Source organism: Lepisosteus platostomus, chromosome 15 (assembly GCF_059453375.1).
Source record: "Lepisosteus platostomus isolate fLepPlt1 chromosome 15, fLepPlt1.hap1, whole genome shotgun sequence".
Classification (NCBI taxonomy): domain Eukaryota; kingdom Metazoa; phylum Chordata; class Actinopteri; order Semionotiformes; family Lepisosteidae; genus Lepisosteus; species Lepisosteus platostomus.
Window position 1 is genome coordinate 18472276 of NC_142625.1, and position 21827 is coordinate 18494102.

Consider the following 21827-nt stretch of genomic DNA (forward strand, 5'->3'; position numbering starts at 1 on the left):
TTTTTTAGGCAGTGTAAATCAGTGATTTTATTGGCCTTGTACACAGAAGTAATGGCTTAAGCAAGATACACCAAATTATCCTAAAATATCTGCAGTGATTACCTATTACCTGCACTGCATGGGCTATCCTGGAATACTGAACCCAGGGCCATAGCTCTGCAAGGCAGCAATGCTAACCATCTTGTCTGCATGGAGTTGGCATGTTCTCCTTGTTCCATGTTTGCATGGATTTCCTTTGGAAGCTCCAGTTTTCCCTCCCACAATCCAAAAACCTAGTGGTAGGTAATTGGCCCTAGGAAGACTGACCCTGGTGTGAGCATGTGCGTGCGTGTGTGTGTGTGCCCTGCGATAGACTGGTGTCCCACCCAGGGTTTATACTGCCTCTTGCTGGCTGGGATAGGCCCCAGCTTCCTCACGACACTATTGGACAGAGTGGTTAGAAAAGGGATGGGTGGACTTGTCAGATGGTTAAAATGCAGTTGGTTTGATTATGAGCTCAGTACATTTACTTGAAGAGAACCCAAAGGAAGGCACAGGAACACTCCAGGCACATGGTCTGTTCTAGACACACTACAATGAATAAACAAGAGAAGCAAATAAACCAAACTCTGCCTCTTCACTCTTATGAAACCAGAATTCCTCTACTTTGCCATTCTCCTACGGAAGATGTATTTATCCTGCCGTGAGAGATGTTTCGTGAATTTATTCTGAAAACATGTCTTTTTTTTTTGGTTTGCATACAATACCACCATGCCTTAGGTACTGTAAGTGCTGTGTAATCTTAACCTGGCTTCAGTGTTTCATTTTTTTTGCCCAGAATATTTTGACAAATTATTTTGTCGGATGCATGTGTGCGATTTGGGTCACTGACCAGGCAGAGCTCATGGTCTGTGAAGGAACTTGAACTCCTGTTAGGTACAGTAATATTCTCGGAGTGGCACATCTGACTCTCTGCCAAAGGTCATGTTTCCAAACAAAAAACAAACCATTTAAAAAGTCTCTATCAGTACAGCTAAAATACTTGCTCAAGGAAAACATATATGCACACATAATGGGATTATTGTTTATGGAAGATTTTTTTTTCTACAGACATCAGCTGCTTGACTTCTTGAAAAGGGTCCTTCTGGTGGTTTTAGCAAAATATTCCTCAGTCCTGAACAGGGATGGTAGCTCATAGGGGTACTCTGTTTCTGACCCATCTTTCTGGAAAAAGAATAAAACAAAAGTTGTTAAATTGGCATAAAGATATTTCACTACTGCTTTTTTTGGTTAAAATTAAAGAAACTGGAGTATGCAATGTGTTTTCTGTTTTTTTAATAAATTCAAGTCTACTACTTTTAAATGGGAAAGTTTCAAGTTCTTCTATTTTAATATCTGAGAGGTAATGAGACACATGACTCAGATATTTGTAAATTAAATGTGCAGGAAGTAACACTGTCGGTTGCTGCAGTGATATATTTCTACATTAAGTTGTCAGCTTCAGGACTAAAGTCATGAGACAAACAACAGTGGTCAATGTCGGTATAGATCTCCATATTCTACAGGAATCTATGGGTTTTGGTCTGAATCTGCAAAACAATGGAACAGCTGTTATTGTGTTGGGGGTCACAATGTAAATTGTGATACAACTAGTTTGAGAAACAAGTGATTTCCTTTCACACTGTAGCATTTTGAGTGACAAGCTCAGTGGTGTCCACGTTAAAAAAAAGGGGGGGGGGTTCGATGTCCATACTAGCTCATTAGAAACATAACATTTCTGATGTGCTAAAAAAAGCATTGCATTGCTTGAAAGCAGGATACACACTTCCAAAGAGATACATCACACAAGGTTCACTCAAAATATTGAACAGAAATTGTTTTAAAATACAAATAATAAAAACTTCAATGTTATGGCAAGGTATGGAGCTATCTGATTTCGCTGTGGTCCATTTTATATTCTATTCGGTCAACAACACCCCTAATGCACATGGAGTGGATTCTGGTCACCAAGTTGTCTTTCAAAGTCATTTTGTCACATTCTTGATTTATCTTTCTTCCAGTATACGGTTTATTTTTTCTTATCAAAAGCTTAAGTTTCCTGTAGAGTCAATTTAGAGACATCAAAGTGAACGCTGCTGGTTACTCAGGGCTCCAGATCTGCAAGTACAAGGCTAGTAAAATACACCTTTCAGGGCTCAGTTCGGTTTCTGTATTTCCATAAACTGTTCAAGGCAGTCACAGACGCTTTTCAATTACAATTTTAAAACAAAAAAAATGAACCAATTTAAAGGACACGTTTAAAAACATCATAAGAACATTGACAACTTAATGCAATATGATTGCAGCCTTGTCCATATTTTCTAAAAATGACATCCATAAGGGGATTGCAAGACAGTATTTGGTCTCTGACTGTTCAGAATTGAATTAAAACATTCTGTCAAACAGGTTACAGTGCTTTCCAATCCTGCTCCTGGTGCCAGACACACCTATTGGGTTTTGTTCCAGCTGAGCCCTCAGTTATACAGTCAAACCCCTCATTAACTTTATTATAATTAATTAAGATTAATCTGCACTATTTGTGCTCAGCTCTTAAACATGTTGGAGATTTAACCATTGTATTTCATAAGTGAAATTAAATTCTACACTTGCGACTGGAAGCAAAATGTAAATATTCAGGTGAAGCACCTTCTTTGGTCAAGTTAGGCTTCAATTATCTAATGAAGGTGGGATAGAATGAAACCTAGCAGGTGTGTGGGAAACCAGGACCAGGACTGCAAACCACTGGGTTAAGACATTATAGTCTCTTCTGTACTCTGAAGGTTTTAAAGACAAGAAAGTGGGCAGAGGTTAGCGAGCTACAAAGTCGATGCAGTCGGTCCAGAAGTCACCTTCTGCGGATCTTCTGTTTTGCGATGAACAAATTCAAACAAAAGCAGCAACACACTGTCGTTGTCGTCAGTGGCAACTGCAACTGAACTGAGGGACTACAGCCTCCATCTGAGCAGCAGCATTAAAAAAAAAGGTGAGGCTGGATTACTCAAGGAGAGGTCGTGTAGCTTGTGATGACTACACCTCACAAATGCATGCGCTCTTGTGGCGAGATGGCCAACGGCAGTGCTTCCAGTGTTAGTGTCAGGCAACACCTCCGTGACTTTGTGCATCTGTTCTCTGCCCTCCTCTTTTGAGACCAATAACTTATTAAAAACGCTGATGTATTGTTGGCAGCTTCATGTAATCCATGGCGACTTCATAGCTGCTGCAAAATGGTTTTATGCTAGCAGCATATAAAGCAACACTTTTAAAGTGCTCTGCAGTATTTACACCTCAAATATATATTGTATACCATATACAGTATGCACACAAATATATAAATACAGTATTTACAGATCTGGAGTATTCTTCAAGACTGGACAAACTTGCTTGGATGCTAGTAGCCATCCATTGAGCAAGATTAGAATGACTTCCCCTCGTTTCTATCAGTCTCATTTGTTCTTTCTTATTAATCTGATCCCCTTTCTCAGACTCCCAGACTCTTCACAGCTCACAGTCATGTGCCTCTGCTGCATTGCTTCAAGCAACAATTACAGTAAGCATTGGCAAGCAAAAAAAGGCTCCTACAATTCAAACCTTCAAGCGCCTGCTTTAATTACAGGATTTCAAAATTACTTTTGATTGCATTTCCTTCTGAGGTCAATTTAATTTTTTTAGGTCAGCTTTTCCCTGACAGCTTCATCTGTGAGTGTAGCAGACACTACAACACGATGAGTCCCTCTGCCGTTCTGTAGCCTTGCCTGGAGGCACAAAGCACTGCAACACTGGTAGGGGACACAGCTCTTCCATGGCCTGGAGAGTCTATTCTACACTGGCCTGCATTGTGCCAAGAGCGTACGACTGCTTTGTGTCACAATGACGTTCCCTTGGGCTGTACAGCTTTGGCGACAACTTGTGCGAGACAGCAGCTTCAGTTGTGAATCTGACCCCACATTCTACACCAGAGAGTGTCAGCTACTGGTTCACTAACAGCACTTGCTGCCAAAACCTGTGGTTTTTTTCCTCTGTGGACCACCATCTCAGTACACTGGCCAGGCTCCACCTTGTTTTAGCTTGTGAGAGCTGATTCTTGATTTGTTCTTGCAAATATCATGAATATATATAAGACAACATTGAGACAAGCAATAAAGAGAAAATGTTGTCTTTTACACTAATTTTTAGCCGCCGGCTGAAAGATGAATAATTAATTGGTAATTAAACTGATATTGGAGTGAACAGGTCATTTATTTTTAGATTTTTTTAGAATTTCAACTTCATTTCAATTTTTGCCCAAGCGTCAATACACATCTGAAGCTTAAATCGCTTCCACAGATGAAGTAAAGAAGCTAAAACGGTTGCATTTTTAATTTAAATTATTCATACACCCCAGAGTGTGTATTCTGTTTGTTCTGATGAACTTCCACGTTTTCTTCCTTTGCTAAAAGCCGGCCCCAGATTTTTCCAGAGACACCGTTACCCATCCCCCAGAAGACTCGATCCAACGCTGAAAGCTCTCACCCGAGCTGAGAGCAGGCACTGCGGAGAAGGAGGCAGCCCGTTGAAATTCCCAGAGTGCACCTCTGGGACGATCGCGCCAGAGCAGGGCATGCAGCGCAAGAGAGGGGGGAGGGGCAGGAGGCCAGCACGTTCCTCAGCCAGGCTGGGGCCTCACCTCTAACATTACACACGCCTGCAGTTCTGGGTTGGTGCGTGCTGCATATCCGTGGGCAAATGCCTTTGATTTCCTGCAGTAACTATACCAAATAAGCAATTTAGGGGTGATTTTCAAAAGGTAGTGGTTCTGGTAACAGCTGTGATATAGCAATGACGCCTTCACCCTCCCCCCCCAAAAAAAAATACTAGATCTATAGGTCTCTATGAAAGTGTTCCAATTCCCTATTGAAATCTAGGAGAACTGGGACATTTCTACAGAAGCCTTTAGGTTATTTTTGCAAGAGGAGAGGCGGGGGATTTTTAGGCAATTCAATGCCGATTTGGAAATAAACTGTGGAGGTCATTCCAGCAAGAACTGTGTGAGAACATCACTGCAGGTCACTTACATCACACCCTTGATCCATGACCTTACTCCAGGAAAGGGTCAGCAGTCAACACACAGCAGTGGATTCTTCTGGTGGTGTTGAATGGGTTTTTTCTCTTGCACTTAGCTCAGCTGGAATAAACTCTAGAACCAGATACTGAATAGCATTCATGATATTAACATTTTATAGGCGTGAGGGACTTACAAAATGTTCATCCAGGTATATATCACTCAGTGTTGCCTGACAGACCTTGCTCCAGGACTCGGCTCTGGCTCCCATGCCACACTGAACTGGATGGCTCGTTTCTAAATACTAAATGATCATGTCACCGTGGTAACCTCCACAACATGGGCAGGCCTTCCATTCCAATTAATGAATTCATTGGTTAAAAAAGCCTTTTCTAAAAAAATCACGCGTCACTAACCTGATGTTTCCACCGCCTTGTTTTCCACTTTCAGAAATTATTCCTGGGATAACAAGAAGGGAAATAGTATTTGCTAGTCAGGGTGGAGTATACTGTTTGATTAGCTAATGACTAGATAACCTAACTCTACTTTGTCTCTACTTTGAACTGGTTAGGGTTTATCACATCACCTTGAAACCAGAAACATAACCTTTTTGCGTACTCATTTTTTTGTTGAATTTTGTCTTAATTTTGCGATATATGCAAAGACAACATATGTTTATGCATTGCTGAGTGAAATCTACTTCATTTTGATTTTAACATACTGTGACAGCAAACAAGTTAAAAGCCTCATTGGAAAAGGGCATATCAATAAAGAAAGAGTAAAACTCAAAATAGTAAAATGGGTAAAGAACTTGTTGTACGATTAAGTGTATAGATTTTCCAAAATGTTTTTTTATCGTTTGAATGGGTGGACGCACTCAAACCAATAGTTTGGTTATTTGGGGCACAGAATAGTAATTTTAATTGCTGTAGATACAGAATGCCCTCAGCAGTAAAAAAGAATATTTCAAATGTTCGTGATGGGCCCTGAAGGTGGAAAGAGGACAGGAGGGACTCCTTTACACAAAGGGTTGTGGGGGTGTGGAACAAGCTGTCCAGGTATGTTGTTCAAGAAAGATACCCAACTTTCTTTCAAAAACCAGCTGGATGAGATCCCTGCATCAATTAGCTCCTACCTACCAAACAAGACAGAGAGGCTGAAGGGCTTCTTCTCATTTGTCTTCTTGTGCACTAAGTTGTTTTATAGCTTTTCCTGTCTTGGAGAGTTATAACAGCTCAAGAAACAAAGATGGTAGAGTCTGGGCTTTTCTTACTCTTGACAATTATTGCTAAGAACAACCGCTGGCCATCATTAATCATTGAGAATGAATTCCTATTTATATAATCTCTACCAGGCCATCAATTGCAATCAATATAAGCATAAATACTGGAGCCTGTGCTCTTGCCTATCTTCAGTTTGTTCTCCCACGCTGCTCCTCGCATATTTTCCTCTCCTTTTCTTTCACCAGCCCCTCTTTAACCCTCTCCCAACTTGCTCATTCTCCACCCTCATTCCTGGGTGAACAAACTGCCCATAGTCCATGATACCTTCTGAACATGCAATACTGGCCACCAGCCTCTTCTCTGCGCTGCCTTGTGCCCAGACTGTCTGTATTGTATTTCAAGTCTTACTATTTTGTTTAGTTTAGTGCATTTCCAGCTTCTGTTGGCCTTATTTTTCGTTTAAATTATTGTTTGTACATAATTATTACTTTGTTTATATACGCCTCAAATAAAATAGACATGCTTGAAGAATAGTGTACAAAATAATTAAGGATAGAAATAGCTCCTTGGGTTTATATCATCAAATTTGAGTAATGTTTTTTGTTTCATATTTATTGGGAATTCTCAAATGCAAAATAAAAACGAATCAATCATGTTGTAGCTCCAAGGTCGTCAGGGACTGATGCACTCGTTAATTTGCCCACTTTTTATTTGCAATGACTGCAATGCTTTCTCTACTATTTTCTTCCTGTAAATAAATCCAGCGAGCGTCAAGGACACATAACTAAACCACATATATCTGATGGAAACTGGCTGATAAGACAAAGCAGACAAGTAACCCTGTTGGACCAGTCTATCTGGGTAAGTACAAGCACAAATTCACTGTCCTTCAGTTCCAAGTAGCTTCCAGATGCTAGGAACGCTAAGCTAGTGGGGCACTAGAAATGCCTGCCCTGGTTAAAAAAACAGAAAAAACAGTTTTCTTTCTTCAGAGGTAAGAGACTCTGAATTGTTTTCAATGAGCGTTTCTCTCTGCTCCGTGCCTGATCGGCTGTGCAGGCTGGCAGCTCGCAGGCCTGTGGTCCCCACAGCTGCGCTGCACAACTCCGCCATTTCTACAGAGCTGAGGCTGGAGCTGCAGGGAGGCCTCTCCTCACGAAGGGAGGCAGGCCTGGTCCATACCGCCACTGCTCACCAGGGGCGTCAGGCTGTCTCCTGCCAGGGTGGGGGAGGGGGAGCAAGCTGGGAGACCGCAGTGGCTGTCGTGGCCGACTTTCGGCACCACTGGCGCCCCCTGGAGGCCTGCAGACGCCACAGCCAGACACCTCCCAGTGGCACAGAGCACAGTTTGCTGGGAGCGTTAAACAGAGCAGACCCTGGCCTGTACTCTCACCCTACACACTTTCCGATATCCGCGACTAAGAGTGGCTGTGTTTGTTTAAAACTGATAGGAATACGACACAGCCTTCGCACAGAACAACTCTTTCTGAGCTTTAACAACATTGTCGTACTTCTACCGAGCCTACCAATTACATTTCACAAGTTCAAAGCTCTAGATGTAATAGAAAATATCTTCCGTTTATATTACAATTAGGATTTTAAAACAACGAAGGGGCATATAACAGAGAAAATACACAGAACTCTAACTAGTGTTTAAGATCAAATATTCAAAGAGATCATTGTGGCTATTTTATGTCTCTACACAGAGACAGCATAGGATGGAGCATCAACAGCTGATCAGATGAGTTCATCCTGCATGACTTTTATATTTTACCAGTTGATAAAACTGCAGACACATTCCCAGGAGCTGAAAATATAGTTTTTTCAGATTTGAGGACTGCTGGTTGGATCAGGTTGGTTATACCACAGTTCCAGCGTGCGGGTCAATGACAAACAATGACAAACGCACTGGCATTTATATTATAGTGCAGACCAGACAGGTTTTTTTTCCCCAATTAAATTTTTGTCACTCGATAAATTATTTCAATGGACAAAAAGCACATAACTCTACATGACATGAGAAAGCAATGAATGTCTCCTGAAACGAGCAGAAAGGTACTACGGGCTGTTCCTGTCTCTGTAGGATGGTGGAGAGCAAGCAGCAGACACAGCACAGGTCATGTTAAAGATCGTGTCTGGGGACTGCAGCCCTGAATTTGAAAGTCACTCGAGCAGAGCAAAGGGCCACGTTTCCTCTGGTCTTCTTCCATTTCAGACATTAAAGACTACTGTACACTGGACCACTCGAGAGGATAAGAAGACCCATCAGATGGGTTTCCTAGCTCACGATCAGGTGCTCTGTGAAATAGGGATCTAAAACGTGCAGGAATCCTGTACTCCGCGACCAGGGATGCCTACTCCTGGTATAATCTTATGCGGGTAACTAAATCGACAAGAAGAACTTCATGAATAATTCAACATTTTGGATTTTGCACATTGAAAATGAAATGGATAATATTTTGACCCTGAGCTCGTAGGTGTTTTCAATCATGTCATGGTATGGCAATCCAATTAATCAATCAATTGATCTTGCTATCCGGCTGATTAAGTAAGCACCTTTTACCTTCTTAGCTAATACTTATACTTACAGTTAATACTGTACTGGTTTCATACTTGGTCTTTGTTTGGTTTTAAGAACTGAATATTAAGTAAACCCCCCCTCTAGTGGGTCTCTCTGTATAGTAAATTACAAAGGCAGCCCTCAGAAATATCAAGAAACTCTTATAAACGGACTACTCAATCATTATACCTGTGAACTGCTGATTTTTAGATATGAAAACACTGTTTTAATGTTGTCTACATGGGCAGCACATTTGGGCCCTGGGATTGACTGCGGCCTGAGATGCCTTCTGTGTGGTGTCTGCATGTTGCCAGTGTGGGTTTTCTGTAATTGCTCCAGTTCGCTACCATGGGCCAAATACATTGGGCTCCTGTAATTGTGAGTGTGCCCTGTTCGGCCCAGGCTGTACTCCCCCTAGCGGCTGGCTGGCACCACAAGCCTCAAGGATGAAACAATCAGTGAAGAAGGGTGGCCAGATGACAATGTCCATGGCATTCATTTTCAGAATCCTATAGTTCAACTTATTTAGGCATTTCACTGAAATTCTCCCATTTTTGTGATTGCTGAACTTCTGAAAATACCGTGTGTGAAGGAGCGAGAGAGTGCAGTTTGATGTTGAATTCATATCGATTAATCGTGATGCAGCTAATAAACAATTTGCCCCTGAACAGAAAATACATTTCCATGCTGCTTCCACTCAGAATCCTGCGTAAAAACGCAGCTGAAAGCTCTGTGTGAATGAGGCTTGACCGGAGAGCTCCCATTTCAAGTGCTAAAAAAGATGGAGGCTAAAACGCATAACAAGTTAAACGGGACAGTTAAAGATGAAATGCAGCCGAGATAATAATGGGAATGTCACTAAGATGTTTACCAAGAATAAAATTTACAATGTGCCTCAGACTGAGGCAAAGTTCAAAAACTGTCCACAAAAGTGATCCAGTAGTCAATGGACACAGGGTTAATACCCTGCCTGGAAAAGTGCTAAAGTAATGCACCTATCAATAAAAAGGACCATGAAACTGAACCAAGCAATTGATTCAGAAGTAAGCTAACAGCTCTTACATCTATTCCATGTAAAGTTATGGAAACAACAATCAGAATAGATATATACAGCACAGGTACATAGCAACAGTATTATAAAGTATGGTGAAAAAAGGCAGGTAGTGCTTAAATAATGTATTAGAGCTCTTTGAACAAACTACAGAAGTGACAGATAAAAGCTGACAAGGTATATTTAGAATTTCAACAAGCAAGAGCTGATGGTCCTCATCGAAATGAATTCTTAAACAGGTAACGGGTATTCGAGGTGATGCCTGGTTTTGGACTGAAATGGTTTTGGTCATGGGGAAACACTGAGTAGAGGTACGAGGCGAATGCTCTGAGTAAAGACTGGGGCGATGTGATGAGAGCAGTACCACAGGGACCGCTGAGCTCCGCGAAGGTGACCCTGGAGACGCTCGTGTGGTAAGTGCGCTCGGCGGAGGGGACAGACCTGGGAGACTCCAGGGCTTCTGAAGGTCTGCAGCACCTTGTGCACCGTCTGGGGGAAGCAGCTCTGGCCTCTCTCCACCTCCAGCACCTGCATCTCCAGCATGGCCACGCTCCCCGCCACCATGCCCACAAAGGCCTGAAGGACAGTCACCACAGGGACTGCTGAGACAGCCGGACCCCTGACCCTTCTCTCAGAAGTCAGCCATTTATCCAGTGAGTGTCTGTGTCTGCTTCACTCTCTAATGAATTGGCTATCCTTATCATTATTTTTTGCACCTACTGAAAAATGAGGTGCAAATCTGAGATGGTACTTTTAAAGGTGCTATATAAAATAAAAGTTTAGTAGCAGTAGCAGTAGCAGTTATGCTCATCAAGAAATGAATGAAAGTCCTAAGAAGGTACACCTGTGCAGCTGACTACGGTACTCTGTCTGTCCGAACCATTAACAGAAATCCAAAGGAAGAGTGAGTTCCTGTCCTCCCAATTAGTGGAATAAGCTGCTGTTTGTGATTTATGATTGATCATCATCTGCTGTTGATGAGGTCTCACATGACACTTAATTTACACGACTGACAGAGTCAGGCATTGCTTTAAAAAAGAACCTCCCTTCTTCTGTACAAGTGGATAACTGTTGCTACTCTGATTTTTTTTTACAGAGCCCAGAGTTTCAATCTGTTCAACATTTTCTGTTTAGCCATTCTCTATGATATGCATTCAGACATACAATATGATGTGATATACATGATAGAAACAATTACAGCAACTTCTTGTTAGACACTTTATAAACTGATGTTTTTTAAATACATATTTGAATTTAATTGTGTTATATATATATATAACACAACAATAAACAACAATAATATTGTGTTTTTTATGCAGAATTATCAATGTATTTTTTGTTATTAATCTGAAACTAGTAATCCAATGCCAGTTGTAGATTATGCTGATTCTAAGTGAAGAGAACAGGTTTTCATTCCTCTTTTAACAGTACCTCTATCTTGTCGATTTTAGTGTAAACATTCTTCATTTCTTCAACCTGCACTCTCAAACAGGGAATATGCTGAGCAAGCAGTTCTGTGGAATCACTTCGAATCTAAATGGAAGAAGACAAACAATTTAGCTCTTGCTGAGATTCAGCTGGAATTATTAAAGTCCATGAAACTTTACAGCTGTGATCAACATTGGTTCATGATGGCTTAATTAAAAGTGCTCCTTAAACTGAAACAGAACTGAGCGTAATTACGTCCAGAAAAAAAGTAATATTCAATAATATTCCATTATTTTGAGTGGATACAAAGGCTGTGACTGAGGTACATTGCACTGAAAGGTTCATAAAGTCAGTTTGCTTGAATATGCCTTTGCTTAACTCATTTAGCTCATTTAACTCATTTAGCACTCATTTATCTTGGTCTCCCTAAGATAAATGAACTTTTTGTATCATCGCATTCATATCCTTATCAATTCTTCCCCTTGTTTTCTCTTTTTCATGCACATTTCCCATCATAATTACACTGCAATGCATCTTAAACACAATCCAGAGCTACAAAATATGTTATGAGCATCAACAGCAGCACAAAACCTCCCCTTGTGTTTCTACTAAAACACTTTGCCTGTCACACATAGAAGAAAGTATGCTAACCACTCAGCCCATCTAGCTAGACTGACTGTTAGAAGTTAATGCAAGAATAACATTTCTTGAAAGAAGCCTGGGTATGTCTATTAACCGCATGGCTAGGTAACATGCAACAACAGAAGTATAATATACAATTTCCACAGCAACATTTGTTGCATCAGTTGTGTTTTGTGGTGGAGTAAAACAAACTGGAAAGCGTTTTTTTGTACTGCGTACACATATACAGTACAACACACACCTAATTTCACAGCAATTTTGAAGTGTAGAGATTGACATGGACATGGAAATTTTCTCTATACATCTCTATTAATTTTTCACAATTTTGCTCTAGAATGCATAAACCGTATATTGCATTACTTGTATGTAGCATCAGAACAAGTGTGGAACCTTAGATTAAATTTGCTGTACACAGTTTTGATATTATTAAGATATAACTTAATAGTGCATTGAGCATAGTTTAAAACAAAAGTTACCTACCATATCCAGCATTCCACAGAATTCATCCAGTCGTATAAGCATTTCTTCTATACTCTCTTGAAATGCTAACACCTTCGAAAGGACATGCAAAAATGCATTAATGTGAGAAAGCAGAAGCACTTTAAATGACCACGTTTCAGTTTGCTTTGGAATTAACGTGCTCTGACATGAAAGTAATTAAAACAATTAAATGAAACCAGTCTACAGAGTTTGTATTTATCAATTTAAAGAGTAAATTATGGTTAGTTCATATTCTTCATTTTTTGGATCTAGTTTAAATAATATCATTCTAAATTCTAAATCAAATGAAACACTAATAATATCAATGCAGGGTATTCTAAACAATATGAAAATGCACAGAATCAGACATGGCTATTTACAGTGCCAGAGAAAAGCTCTTGGCATCATGCTCACACTACAACACAAACCAGAGCAGATGTGATAAAAATCGGCTTCCTGATGTCTCGCTGCTTTATTATTGCAACAAACCAATTAGTATTTCACAAAATTGACCAATGATATTTTTCTGTCATGATATTATATTCTTGTGCCATGCAGTCAGTGTCTGCTTCAATCCTCAGAAGTGGCTTCTGTGATCTCGCTTGCTCATGGTTGTCTACAGAACAAACTGGGAGCTGGAGATCCCTGGGGTTTCTCCAGTATAAACGCATCCTTGATACTGAATCATAGTCAGGAAAGCAAGACCTGCCACCTGTAGAGACAGGCTTGAAATTGCATTGGGTGCTCACTGACAAATACTCTGAGCTGACAACTTGAATACTCTTGTTGGTTCCGATCTTTTGCACTGAGGATTTAAGATACTTGTGTCACACAGAGCCTTGACTTACAGATATGTTTCAAAATGTTCACCTTGGGAAATACTAGCCTCAATGATCACCTTACTGCATATCTGTCTTGAAGTATGGATCCAAAATTATTAAGTTCTCAAGACAGGCAATCTTAATCACATCAGCACCCAAACCCTAGACTGACTTTGAGGAGCTCCAACCCATGTTTGAACTCAGCTGACTACTGTGCTGCGATGATGTATTTGGGTGCTCCACCACCAAATACCACCGCCACACTGACGCAACTGGAGCAAAACACATTTTCACGCTGCTGAGAATTAATTGACATCAGTGCAAAACTGTGAAAGAATGATCTATCAAAAATAGTCCACGACCCAAATCGCCTTGATGGCTCTAACGCCTTATTTGAATGTGTTGATATACCCTGCCAAAAGTTTAGTCTGACATTTAGTGTGGTATCGAATTAATGCGTCTAAAAATAAAAAATGCAATTATGAAGCATTTTGATTCAGCCAACGACATCATTGTGACATAAGAATCTTCCGAATTCCGTCAATACCTGACATTAGCAGTAGTGCATTTTTTTGTATTAATTTCACTGTCTGTTTACTATGGTTATACAGAAGTACAGCAGGTTTATAACGTCACCTACACTAGGTCGTCATAGCCAGCAATTATGCCGTCATTTCAGTTTGTCAAAATGATGAAATACCCGAAAGTCCAAATAAACACTGAATCTTTGCTAGTCTTACAATTGACGAGCAGCATATTGTAGCTAAAGTTTAAATACTGTAGCTCTTTTAATCGTCACAAAACATAAGAAATGGTTGCGTGACTTATCTTTGAGTCTGCTAAATTAATATACCGCTTACTGATTTTTTATACTTGCTGACCTCTTTGCTGTTTTTCTGCGTCAGATGAACTGCGTAGTCTTCCCCCAGCGGATGACTGGTTGCCTCAGTGTAGGTTCCCCGGGCTGTGGCCCGGATAGGAGCTGGTTCAGTCGTACCATCACGATGTGAGCTCCTCTTCACCGGGCTGTCCGTCTCCGTCTGCCTCCCCTCCTCCATCTCAGAAGCGCAAACGGTAACGTCTGTCGTTCCTGGAATGATTTCTCTCTCGCGTTTTCCTGTAAATTATAGCTACGCTTATTAATAAATGTATATATATATATAGTCCAGCTGCGAGGGCTCTAACGCTCCACAATCGCCTGGCTTTCCTTTAGATGCGTCTACTAAATACAGCACTAAGACAGTTCATCCTCTACTAGACAACGCTGTTATCTGACGTACTGTGTTTGCAGGTCCTGCGCTTTTCCACTTGGCACTGTTTATTCTGCAATCAGTAAAGACACAAAACCCTTCTGTAACAGCGCCACCGCGCTGAGATCTCAGATTCTCTCCACTGGATGGAGTTGAACACCCACGTATTGTATACACTAACCTTCTCGCCCCCCGCTATGTTGAAGTGTGCACTAGAAATCTTTTAACTTTTTAACTGGGTTGAACGAAGTTTAATTCATGATGAACAATTTAGTACAGGAAAAGGAGAAGACATCTCCCGTGTTAAATTAGTTTATTACATAAAGGGAAACAAACAGGAATAATTCCCGAATTAATTATTCTGATGTTAACTACAAAATAAATCAAGATTTTTTTAAAAAATAAGTATACCCAGGTCGACTTTTTTTGACAGGCAATTGTGCTTCTACAAACACCCTTTCAAATTTTTGAAGATCATGTACAGTAGCTGTACAGTATATAAATGCATATGGATATGCATACGCATACAAATATATACATACTGTACACTCGAGACAGAAGTGATAACAGCCCATCTTTCATACTTTTTTCAGTAAAGCTACACTTATTAGCGAGATTCCGTGTTTTCTAAGTTTAGTGAACACTGATAAATTAATAGCTTGTTGCTTTCAACTCATAAATACTTTGATGAGGTACACTGAGCAATGACCCATACACACCGGTACTCCAGCTACGCTCTTTACCATAAAACAATATATTTCAATGTCAGTAAGTGAAAACAAATAATTACAGGTCACCCATGGGGAACAGTTGTGTGTAAATACCAACTGGAAGATTAATTTTGATTTAAAATATGTCATGTCTCATTATAATACTGCCGAGAGGTAAAGGAGTTGTCTGCATTGGAGCTCGCTTTCTGAACACCACTCTTCTTGATGTAAGGGGTTCTGCAGTGCGAGAGTTGCCGTTACGGAATACAGCCATTCCATCAGAAGACTTCAGGTCATGTAAAGTGGTGTAAAAGTCAACTGGAAACGTGATTCAGCCTGTGCCTAGGGGATACTCCGAACCTGAGTCTGTTTGACAAGCGAAGGATCAGAGAGTCCTTCGTGCCAGGGAAGAGCAGTGTTGCACCTAATAAAGACCTGTGTCCTGTGCAGCTGATGTGGGGTTGGTTTGCGAGGTACGGAGAAGTCGGAATGCTTCTTAGGATCACCTGTTCTCAAAGCAACGTGTGTGGACGAGTTTCGTAGCGTTCAAGCTGATGTTCTCTTTCACCAGGGCAAGAACGGATCGTAATGCTGCGCTGAACAGGCTTCACTGCGGACTCAATGACGCTGGGCTCCCAGTGAGATCACACCGCAGCATTTCTACGCAATCAGAAACCTCTGACATCAGGCAGCAGGTAAAAATGACTGGAGGCACCGTGGAGCTGGAGCTCATTATGAAGATGGAATCTCCCCTGGGATCTCAAAGGTGAACAAATAATTTGCCTCCAGGGGCGTGAATGTTGGTACAACAGGTTTTTTGTTTGGGGTGCTGTGCGGTTTTTGCGCTGTCAGGCATGACCGAGACGGACGTCCGCTGAAACAGTACAGTACGTGCTACAGTCTTTGAAGTTAGAAGTGGGTGACACTCCCTCTTGATATTGCAAAGTACTGTATGTGGCGAAAGCAGTTAAAGAAAATGGCTAGACTCTGAATACGTTTCACTCAGTTTGTGTGCAGAGCGTCAGAGCGTTACAGAGAAAAAAATGTAAAACAAAAACCGCTTCTCGTACTCTGTAATGAGTATGTTACTGCCCTCTGTTAATGATTAATTAGAAACCCCTAGCACAATTATTCAAACTCTATTACTCTGTATTACTCTATTACTCTGTAAAACAATTAATCACTTATGATTGCTTTTACTCGAAGCGGGAATGTCTGACGTTCTTGCAAGATAATGGAACATAAATCTCGGCATTAAAATATAAAAGCAATCATGAGTCATGTCAAGCTAAACATTAGTTTTTTCCTGCGGAAAGAAATCGTTCCCAAAAGTGGCGATCTAGACCCCCAAATGTGCGAACGGTAATTTCGAAATTGTTCCCAAACTGCGAGTCCTAAATCCTATCTAAAGAAGGGCAGTGGTGACTGGGGTTCGGTGAGAAATGGAGTGAGGGAGAGAGGGCACAGAGTCCCTGTCATTGTGGGAAAACACTACAATGTGTGCAGAAAGCACTATTAGAATGTCATGTCCCACATATCACATGGGCCCAGAAAGAGAAACATAAGTCCTGACCCACAGGAATGAATGGAAGTGCATGAAAAAGTTTACAGTACATTTTCATGTTTCTTTACACTTTCATCATTTGGCCATTTTATAACATCTGTTCATTTTTTCCCATATATTAACCCACTTAATAGTATGTTAAGTCAATAACTGTGTCATGTTCTGTCTATCTGTTTGTACTACAAAGTACTACAGAGGAGGTAAACTTCCAAATTAATACATTTGTTTTTGTAAAGCATTTTTTTGTGTGTTTGAGCAAAACCTCTTTCCTGGTGAAGTAATCCATCCACCCATTTTCTAACTGTCACAGGGGAGCCAGAGTCTATCCCAGCAAGCAATGGGCACAAAGCAGGGTACGCCCTGGACAAGACACCAGTCCATCACAGGGCACACAGACACAGGCTCGCACACACTTGCACCAGGGCCAGATGTCCCAGAAGCTAACAGCCAACTCTTGTCCTGCAGGGGCCTCACTCCCAGCCCTCGCTGTGTGAGAACTGTGCTGCTGTGAGGAAGAGACAGTGAGCCATCTCCTGTGATCCTGCCATTTTGATCAGGCTTTCTGGGCTCAGTTACAGAACTGTTAGCAGGTCACTTTACCTGACCTTCTCCTGACCACTGGCCTCATTACATACTGTAGAGCATGTCTGCAGGCAGGGGCAGGGCTCACAGGCCACGAGGGTCCAGTCAAGGGAGCAGGTAGCCTGGTCCTGTCCAGCATTAAAGACAACTATCACTCCAGAGACCTGTGGAGAGTATGGAAGGAGGAAACAGATAATCTGTGGAAATCAGAGGGTGAAGAATAACTACCTTGTGCTCATAAAAAGAGAAATCACGTGAGGAAAAATGGTATTTTCATGGCAAAAAGTATCAACAAGTGTTGCGTTTGGAAGCTGTGATTTAAAATAATGCACGAGCTAATGTGCCTGAACAAATGTATTTTTGTAACCTTTTCTGAATGGGTGCATGTTTACTGTTTTAGGTCTAAATAATACAAAATACAAAAAGGAACTTTACAGTATTTGGCATTTCTTTTCTGTAATTATTTGTGAAAAGTAAATCAAGTTCTTAAAAATGAAGCAAGAAAGCAATGCTAACCACTGTGCCACAGATTCAGCAGGTCTACTGAGCAAAAATGAATGTAGGCCTTGATGGTATAAAATATTTATTATACTGTATTTTAATTGAGTGCAGTATCAAGTGGAATACCGAAAGGGACAACAGTGGAGGAGACTGTACATCTTGGTTGCTATAGTTAGAATTTAGTGTACAAATACTGATAAGAAGAGGTTTCATCAGATAATGTACAAATTGTTTTCGTTCGCTTATTTGATTGTGAATCACTTAATACAGTACATGTTCTGAGCAACCTATAGCATTTTTCCCCAATTATTTGAGGTCTGTGTTAACTGCATAAAAAATATGTAAAACAGTGCAAAGATCCACCCCTTGTCTCACACTTGAGTTAAATTGTACTTGCATATTTACTTTTCATTAGACAATAATGTAGCAGCTCTTAATATCAGAATTATCAGTTAGTCATCTTTATTAAACCTATCAGTTACCTAAACTATACCTTTCAGTGATCTGTACTAAATATGTATTATATGTATGTCATCTGCTGTACAATGCACGTCCCGAAAGAATAGCAATGTACATGTACAAACTGCAATAAACTCCTCTACTCTTACTATTTGATCAAATCGGTCATTTAAAAGCAATGGAAAACATGGCCATCTTACTGATGGCCACTAGATGCCGCTGTTCTGCAGCTAACAGGATCTCCTGAACAAGCACATACAATGCACATGTCCATCCCTTACAATTCTGTAGACTGCAGCCTGTCAACCCCACCTCTGTGACCAGGCCTGGGAACAGTGAAATACATACTCCTGGCCAGGGGTGGCATAACCCATCAGGTCTCATTTACATCTCTGGCACATAAAGAACTGAGAAGAGACATAACAGGACCAGCTAAGCCAATAATTAGATCAATTAAGTAGGTGAGATATGGGTTGACACACTATGATGGTAGGGTAGTTCGGGCTGCTTCCTCACAGCTCTCAGATTCAGCCTGGGTTGAGCCCTAGACAGGATGTTTGCATCCTTGCAAACTGTGTTTATGCATGTTTTTGACAATCATTCTAGTTTTCCCCCACTTTCCAAAGACCCAGACTAACTTGTGCCTCTAAATGGTTTCAATGTTTGTGTGTGCATGCCCACTGTCCATCAAGAATGTGATAGAACTTTACTCCCTGGGCTTCTGGGACAGACGTCTACAGGCAGGCAGACTTCCTGCCAACAGGAAAGGGCTTTTAAATCATTGATCGGTGACAGTGGTAAAAGACATGGGGTGAAATGAAATCCTGTGGTCACAGCAAGACTTGGTTCTGCACCCTTAGATAGGTCCCTGAAGACTCTGAGAGATTACATGGTAGAGGACAGGCTGCACAGCATTTAAGGTCATAAGTTTGAGAGCTAAGTAACAAATTGAATTTGATCAAACCCACCTAAATGGATTTCAGGAGTAAACCCAGTACTGGCACGTGGGTGGATAAAGGCAGGATATTTTATGCTGCCATTTGGAGTGGGTTGATACTAACCTGGCAGCCGTCTGGAGGCAGAAGGGAGATTTCCAGTCATCCTTGATCAGAAAACTGCTTGCTCCTGCTGAGGGCTGGCGCATTCCAGAGCTCACTGCAGAAGGAGGGGGGAATGGGCGATATGCTGGAGGGAGGGTAGCCATTAACCCAGCTGGCCTGCCGTTGGAAATTGTGAGGAAACTGGAGCATGCATTCGACGTTAAACTAAAGCATCTCTGCATGCAGAGGTGTATATTTGCTCTTTGGAGCGTGTATCCTGAACAGCTTTTGCGTTGACGCTGCATGGGCTTTGGAGCATGTAGAAGTATCCCACTTGCACTTGGGCCTCAATCGAGGAGAGAAGAGCAAGAGACTGAAACTCAGATCAGAGTCTGACAACCTGCACTGCTCTGCTGTGGCAATTTGGATCCCAGCAGATCAATATCATCCAATCTCTGCCACTGCACCAGTGATTGAAACCCAGGGTGCAACACTGCCATTTTAAATAAGTAATGCACACATCTGGCTTCTGGACACATGCCGAGACTGGAGACACATTCCTGAAGCTGACTACATGATCTACACACACACACAATGCAGATGTGCATGGCATTGATGATTCAGGGCTCATAAGAATGGATTCTAATTAACACAAGTAATTCACTTTAACAAAAAGCAAAATGAATGCAAAAAACATATTTACGTATTCTGTCCCTGCACTTCCATGTCTTCACAGAAGTGTGGTGCTCTCGTGCTATGTAACCCTACGGCAGTGAACTCTGTTCATTGAACTGCAGTGATAGGTTTATAGAATGGCTCCTCTCTTTAGACAGCTGAACCAAAGCTGCCAAATACAATTAGAACTTGTATAAGGTCTCAATACCCAAGTATTCAAATCAAAAGGAAACTAAATTATTTGTGCTTGGAGAGCTTCACCAGTTGCTGCTCAGTGATTTCCTAAGAATTAGGTCACATCCACTGCTTTGGGCCTATTGTATAAGACTCAAGCATATGTACTATGGAACATTGTACATTTTTGTGTCTTCATCAGCAGGATGCCTTCTGAATGCAAGATACAATTAGGGAAATGAGCAGCAATATGTTTTTTACTCTGGGAACTATTCAGCTATTGGCTTATTAGAGGTAGTTTAAAAAGGATTTTTAAGGATTATGACAACAGCACCACAACATAAGAGCTATGTGAGATAAGCATGTACGAGACTCAAACCTATATACACTCCTGTTTTGAAAGATGCCCATCGGGATCATGCTTGTTCCGTGGTCTGTGTTTTCCTATTCTTTGGACATTAAACTAGATCTATACCAGCAGAGGTTTCATGAGCCACCTGTGCACACAGAGCAGTGAGCAGTGTGAGCAGACCCGCGGAAGAGAGGCCCTCAGACTAACTTGCTTTTCCTTTGCTCATTGTTGGCATGTCAAAGGAAACAAGCTTACATCTGGACAGCAATTTGATCAAAGCTTCCACTTGAGCTTTCTACAATTATATCCACTTTTGCAGCTACCACAATCATGAAAAAGACAATTTGCAGGCTGTAATTCACATTGATTATAATATTCAAATATTAGTGTATAGTTGAGCAATGCAAAATGTCAGAAAAATTGGCAAAGTAGCATATAACTCGTTTTTACAGGAAGAATACAAAATTATTTTTTAATGATGTCTACATTTGTTTTTATTTGAAAAGGTATGCTTTCTAAGTTGTTTTTTGATCGCCCAAATTAACACCTAATACTTCTTACAGATGGCCAAGCAGACCCCAAATTGAGCATCTATCAAAAACCCAGATGCAACGAAACTCTTATTCTCATACACCGCTAATTGCCTGATTTGTCTGGACACAATGCGAGGCTGTGATGTGCATATGGTTTACCAGTCTGTATCACACAGTAATAGTGTGACAAGCCGGTAGAAGAGTGAGAACAGTCCTGTGCATGAGGTGGGAAGGAAGGTCACAAGGTTAAGTCGCTTGCACGCTCAGGATCTATCCATACTACCAACACTAAACTCAAGCAGTGCTACCAGCCAGCAGAAGCCCATGATCGACTCTGAAATGGTTAATCACAGGATCAGCAGGCCATAGGAGCAAGCTTAGGCTGTACACCCAGCTGCACCCATAAAATAGTCATCACATGACTCAGAGCTGTCACAGCAACCTCTCCGATAGCACTACCACCACGCTGCATGACTGTTGCCTCTGCATCAACATGGAGGATACTGGCAAAGAGGTCCATTAATGCCAGCTTCAGCTCCTAGCACGCTGCTCCTTGTGGTTATCCCCCTGCCCAACACCCGGCTCACCTGCATGACCAAAGTAACCTTTTCTTCTTTCATGAAGCTCGTTGGCACAAGGCGAGATTCACTCATGACCTACGGCTTCACTCACAGGAGATCCCCACCTGGGATTGCAATGCCTTGTGTCACCTGTGGGAAAAAACTA

The 21827-nt window shown here is 41.3% G+C and overlaps 1 protein-coding gene and 1 long non-coding RNA gene across 5 annotated transcripts in view; one reads left to right on the top strand and one right to left on the bottom strand.

Annotated features, from left to right (window-relative positions):
• LOC148648130 (biogenesis of lysosome-related organelles complex 1 subunit 4-like) lies at window positions 1-14319 on the bottom strand. 2 transcript variants are annotated; one of them, XR_015926781.1, is made up of 6 exons: window positions 14143-14319; window positions 12441-12512; window positions 11322-11423; window positions 10332-10466; window positions 5070-5515; window positions 1-1203 (listed from the first exon to the last, which is right to left on the bottom strand). XR_015926781.1 is itself a non-coding variant. In XM_088608117.1 (5 exons), the coding sequence occupies exons 1-5, from the start codon at window positions 14317-14319 to the stop codon at window positions 1093-1095; spliced, it is 597 nt and encodes a 198-aa protein (XP_088464243.1). In that variant the 3' UTR covers window positions 1-1092. The 2 variants fall into 2 exon arrangements, 1 of the variants encoding a protein (XP_088464243.1); XM_088608117.1 differs by lacking the exon at window positions 5070-5515.
• LOC148648131 (uncharacterized) overlaps window positions 14232-21827 on the top strand; it is a 17453-nt gene continuing 9857 nt past the window's right edge. Inside the window, exons 1-3 of one of the 3 annotated variants that reach the window (XR_015926782.1) lie at window positions 14232-14335; window positions 15793-15987; window positions 17096-18547. This is a non-coding gene — a long non-coding RNA (uncharacterized LOC148648131). Of the gene's footprint in view, window positions 14336-15792; window positions 15988-17095; window positions 18548-21827 lie in introns of those variants that run through there. The other 2 variants (XR_015926784.1, XR_015926783.1) reach the window with 2 other exon arrangements.

Bases quoted from the DNA above. Each gene is read 5' to 3' on its own strand.
- LOC148648130 (XM_088608117.1), bottom strand. From the start codon at position 14,319: ATGGAGGAGGGGAGGCAGACGGAGACGGACAGCCCGGTGAAGAGGAGC. The intron at 11,424-12,440 runs GTAGGTAACTTT...TCTTCCATTTAG, and splicing joins TCTGTGGAATGCTGGATATG to ATTCGAAGTGATTCCACAGA. The intron at 1,204-10,331 runs GTCTGTCCCCTC...TTCTTTTTCCAG, and splicing joins GAAGCCCTGGAGTCTCCCAG to AAAGATGGGTCAGAAACAGA.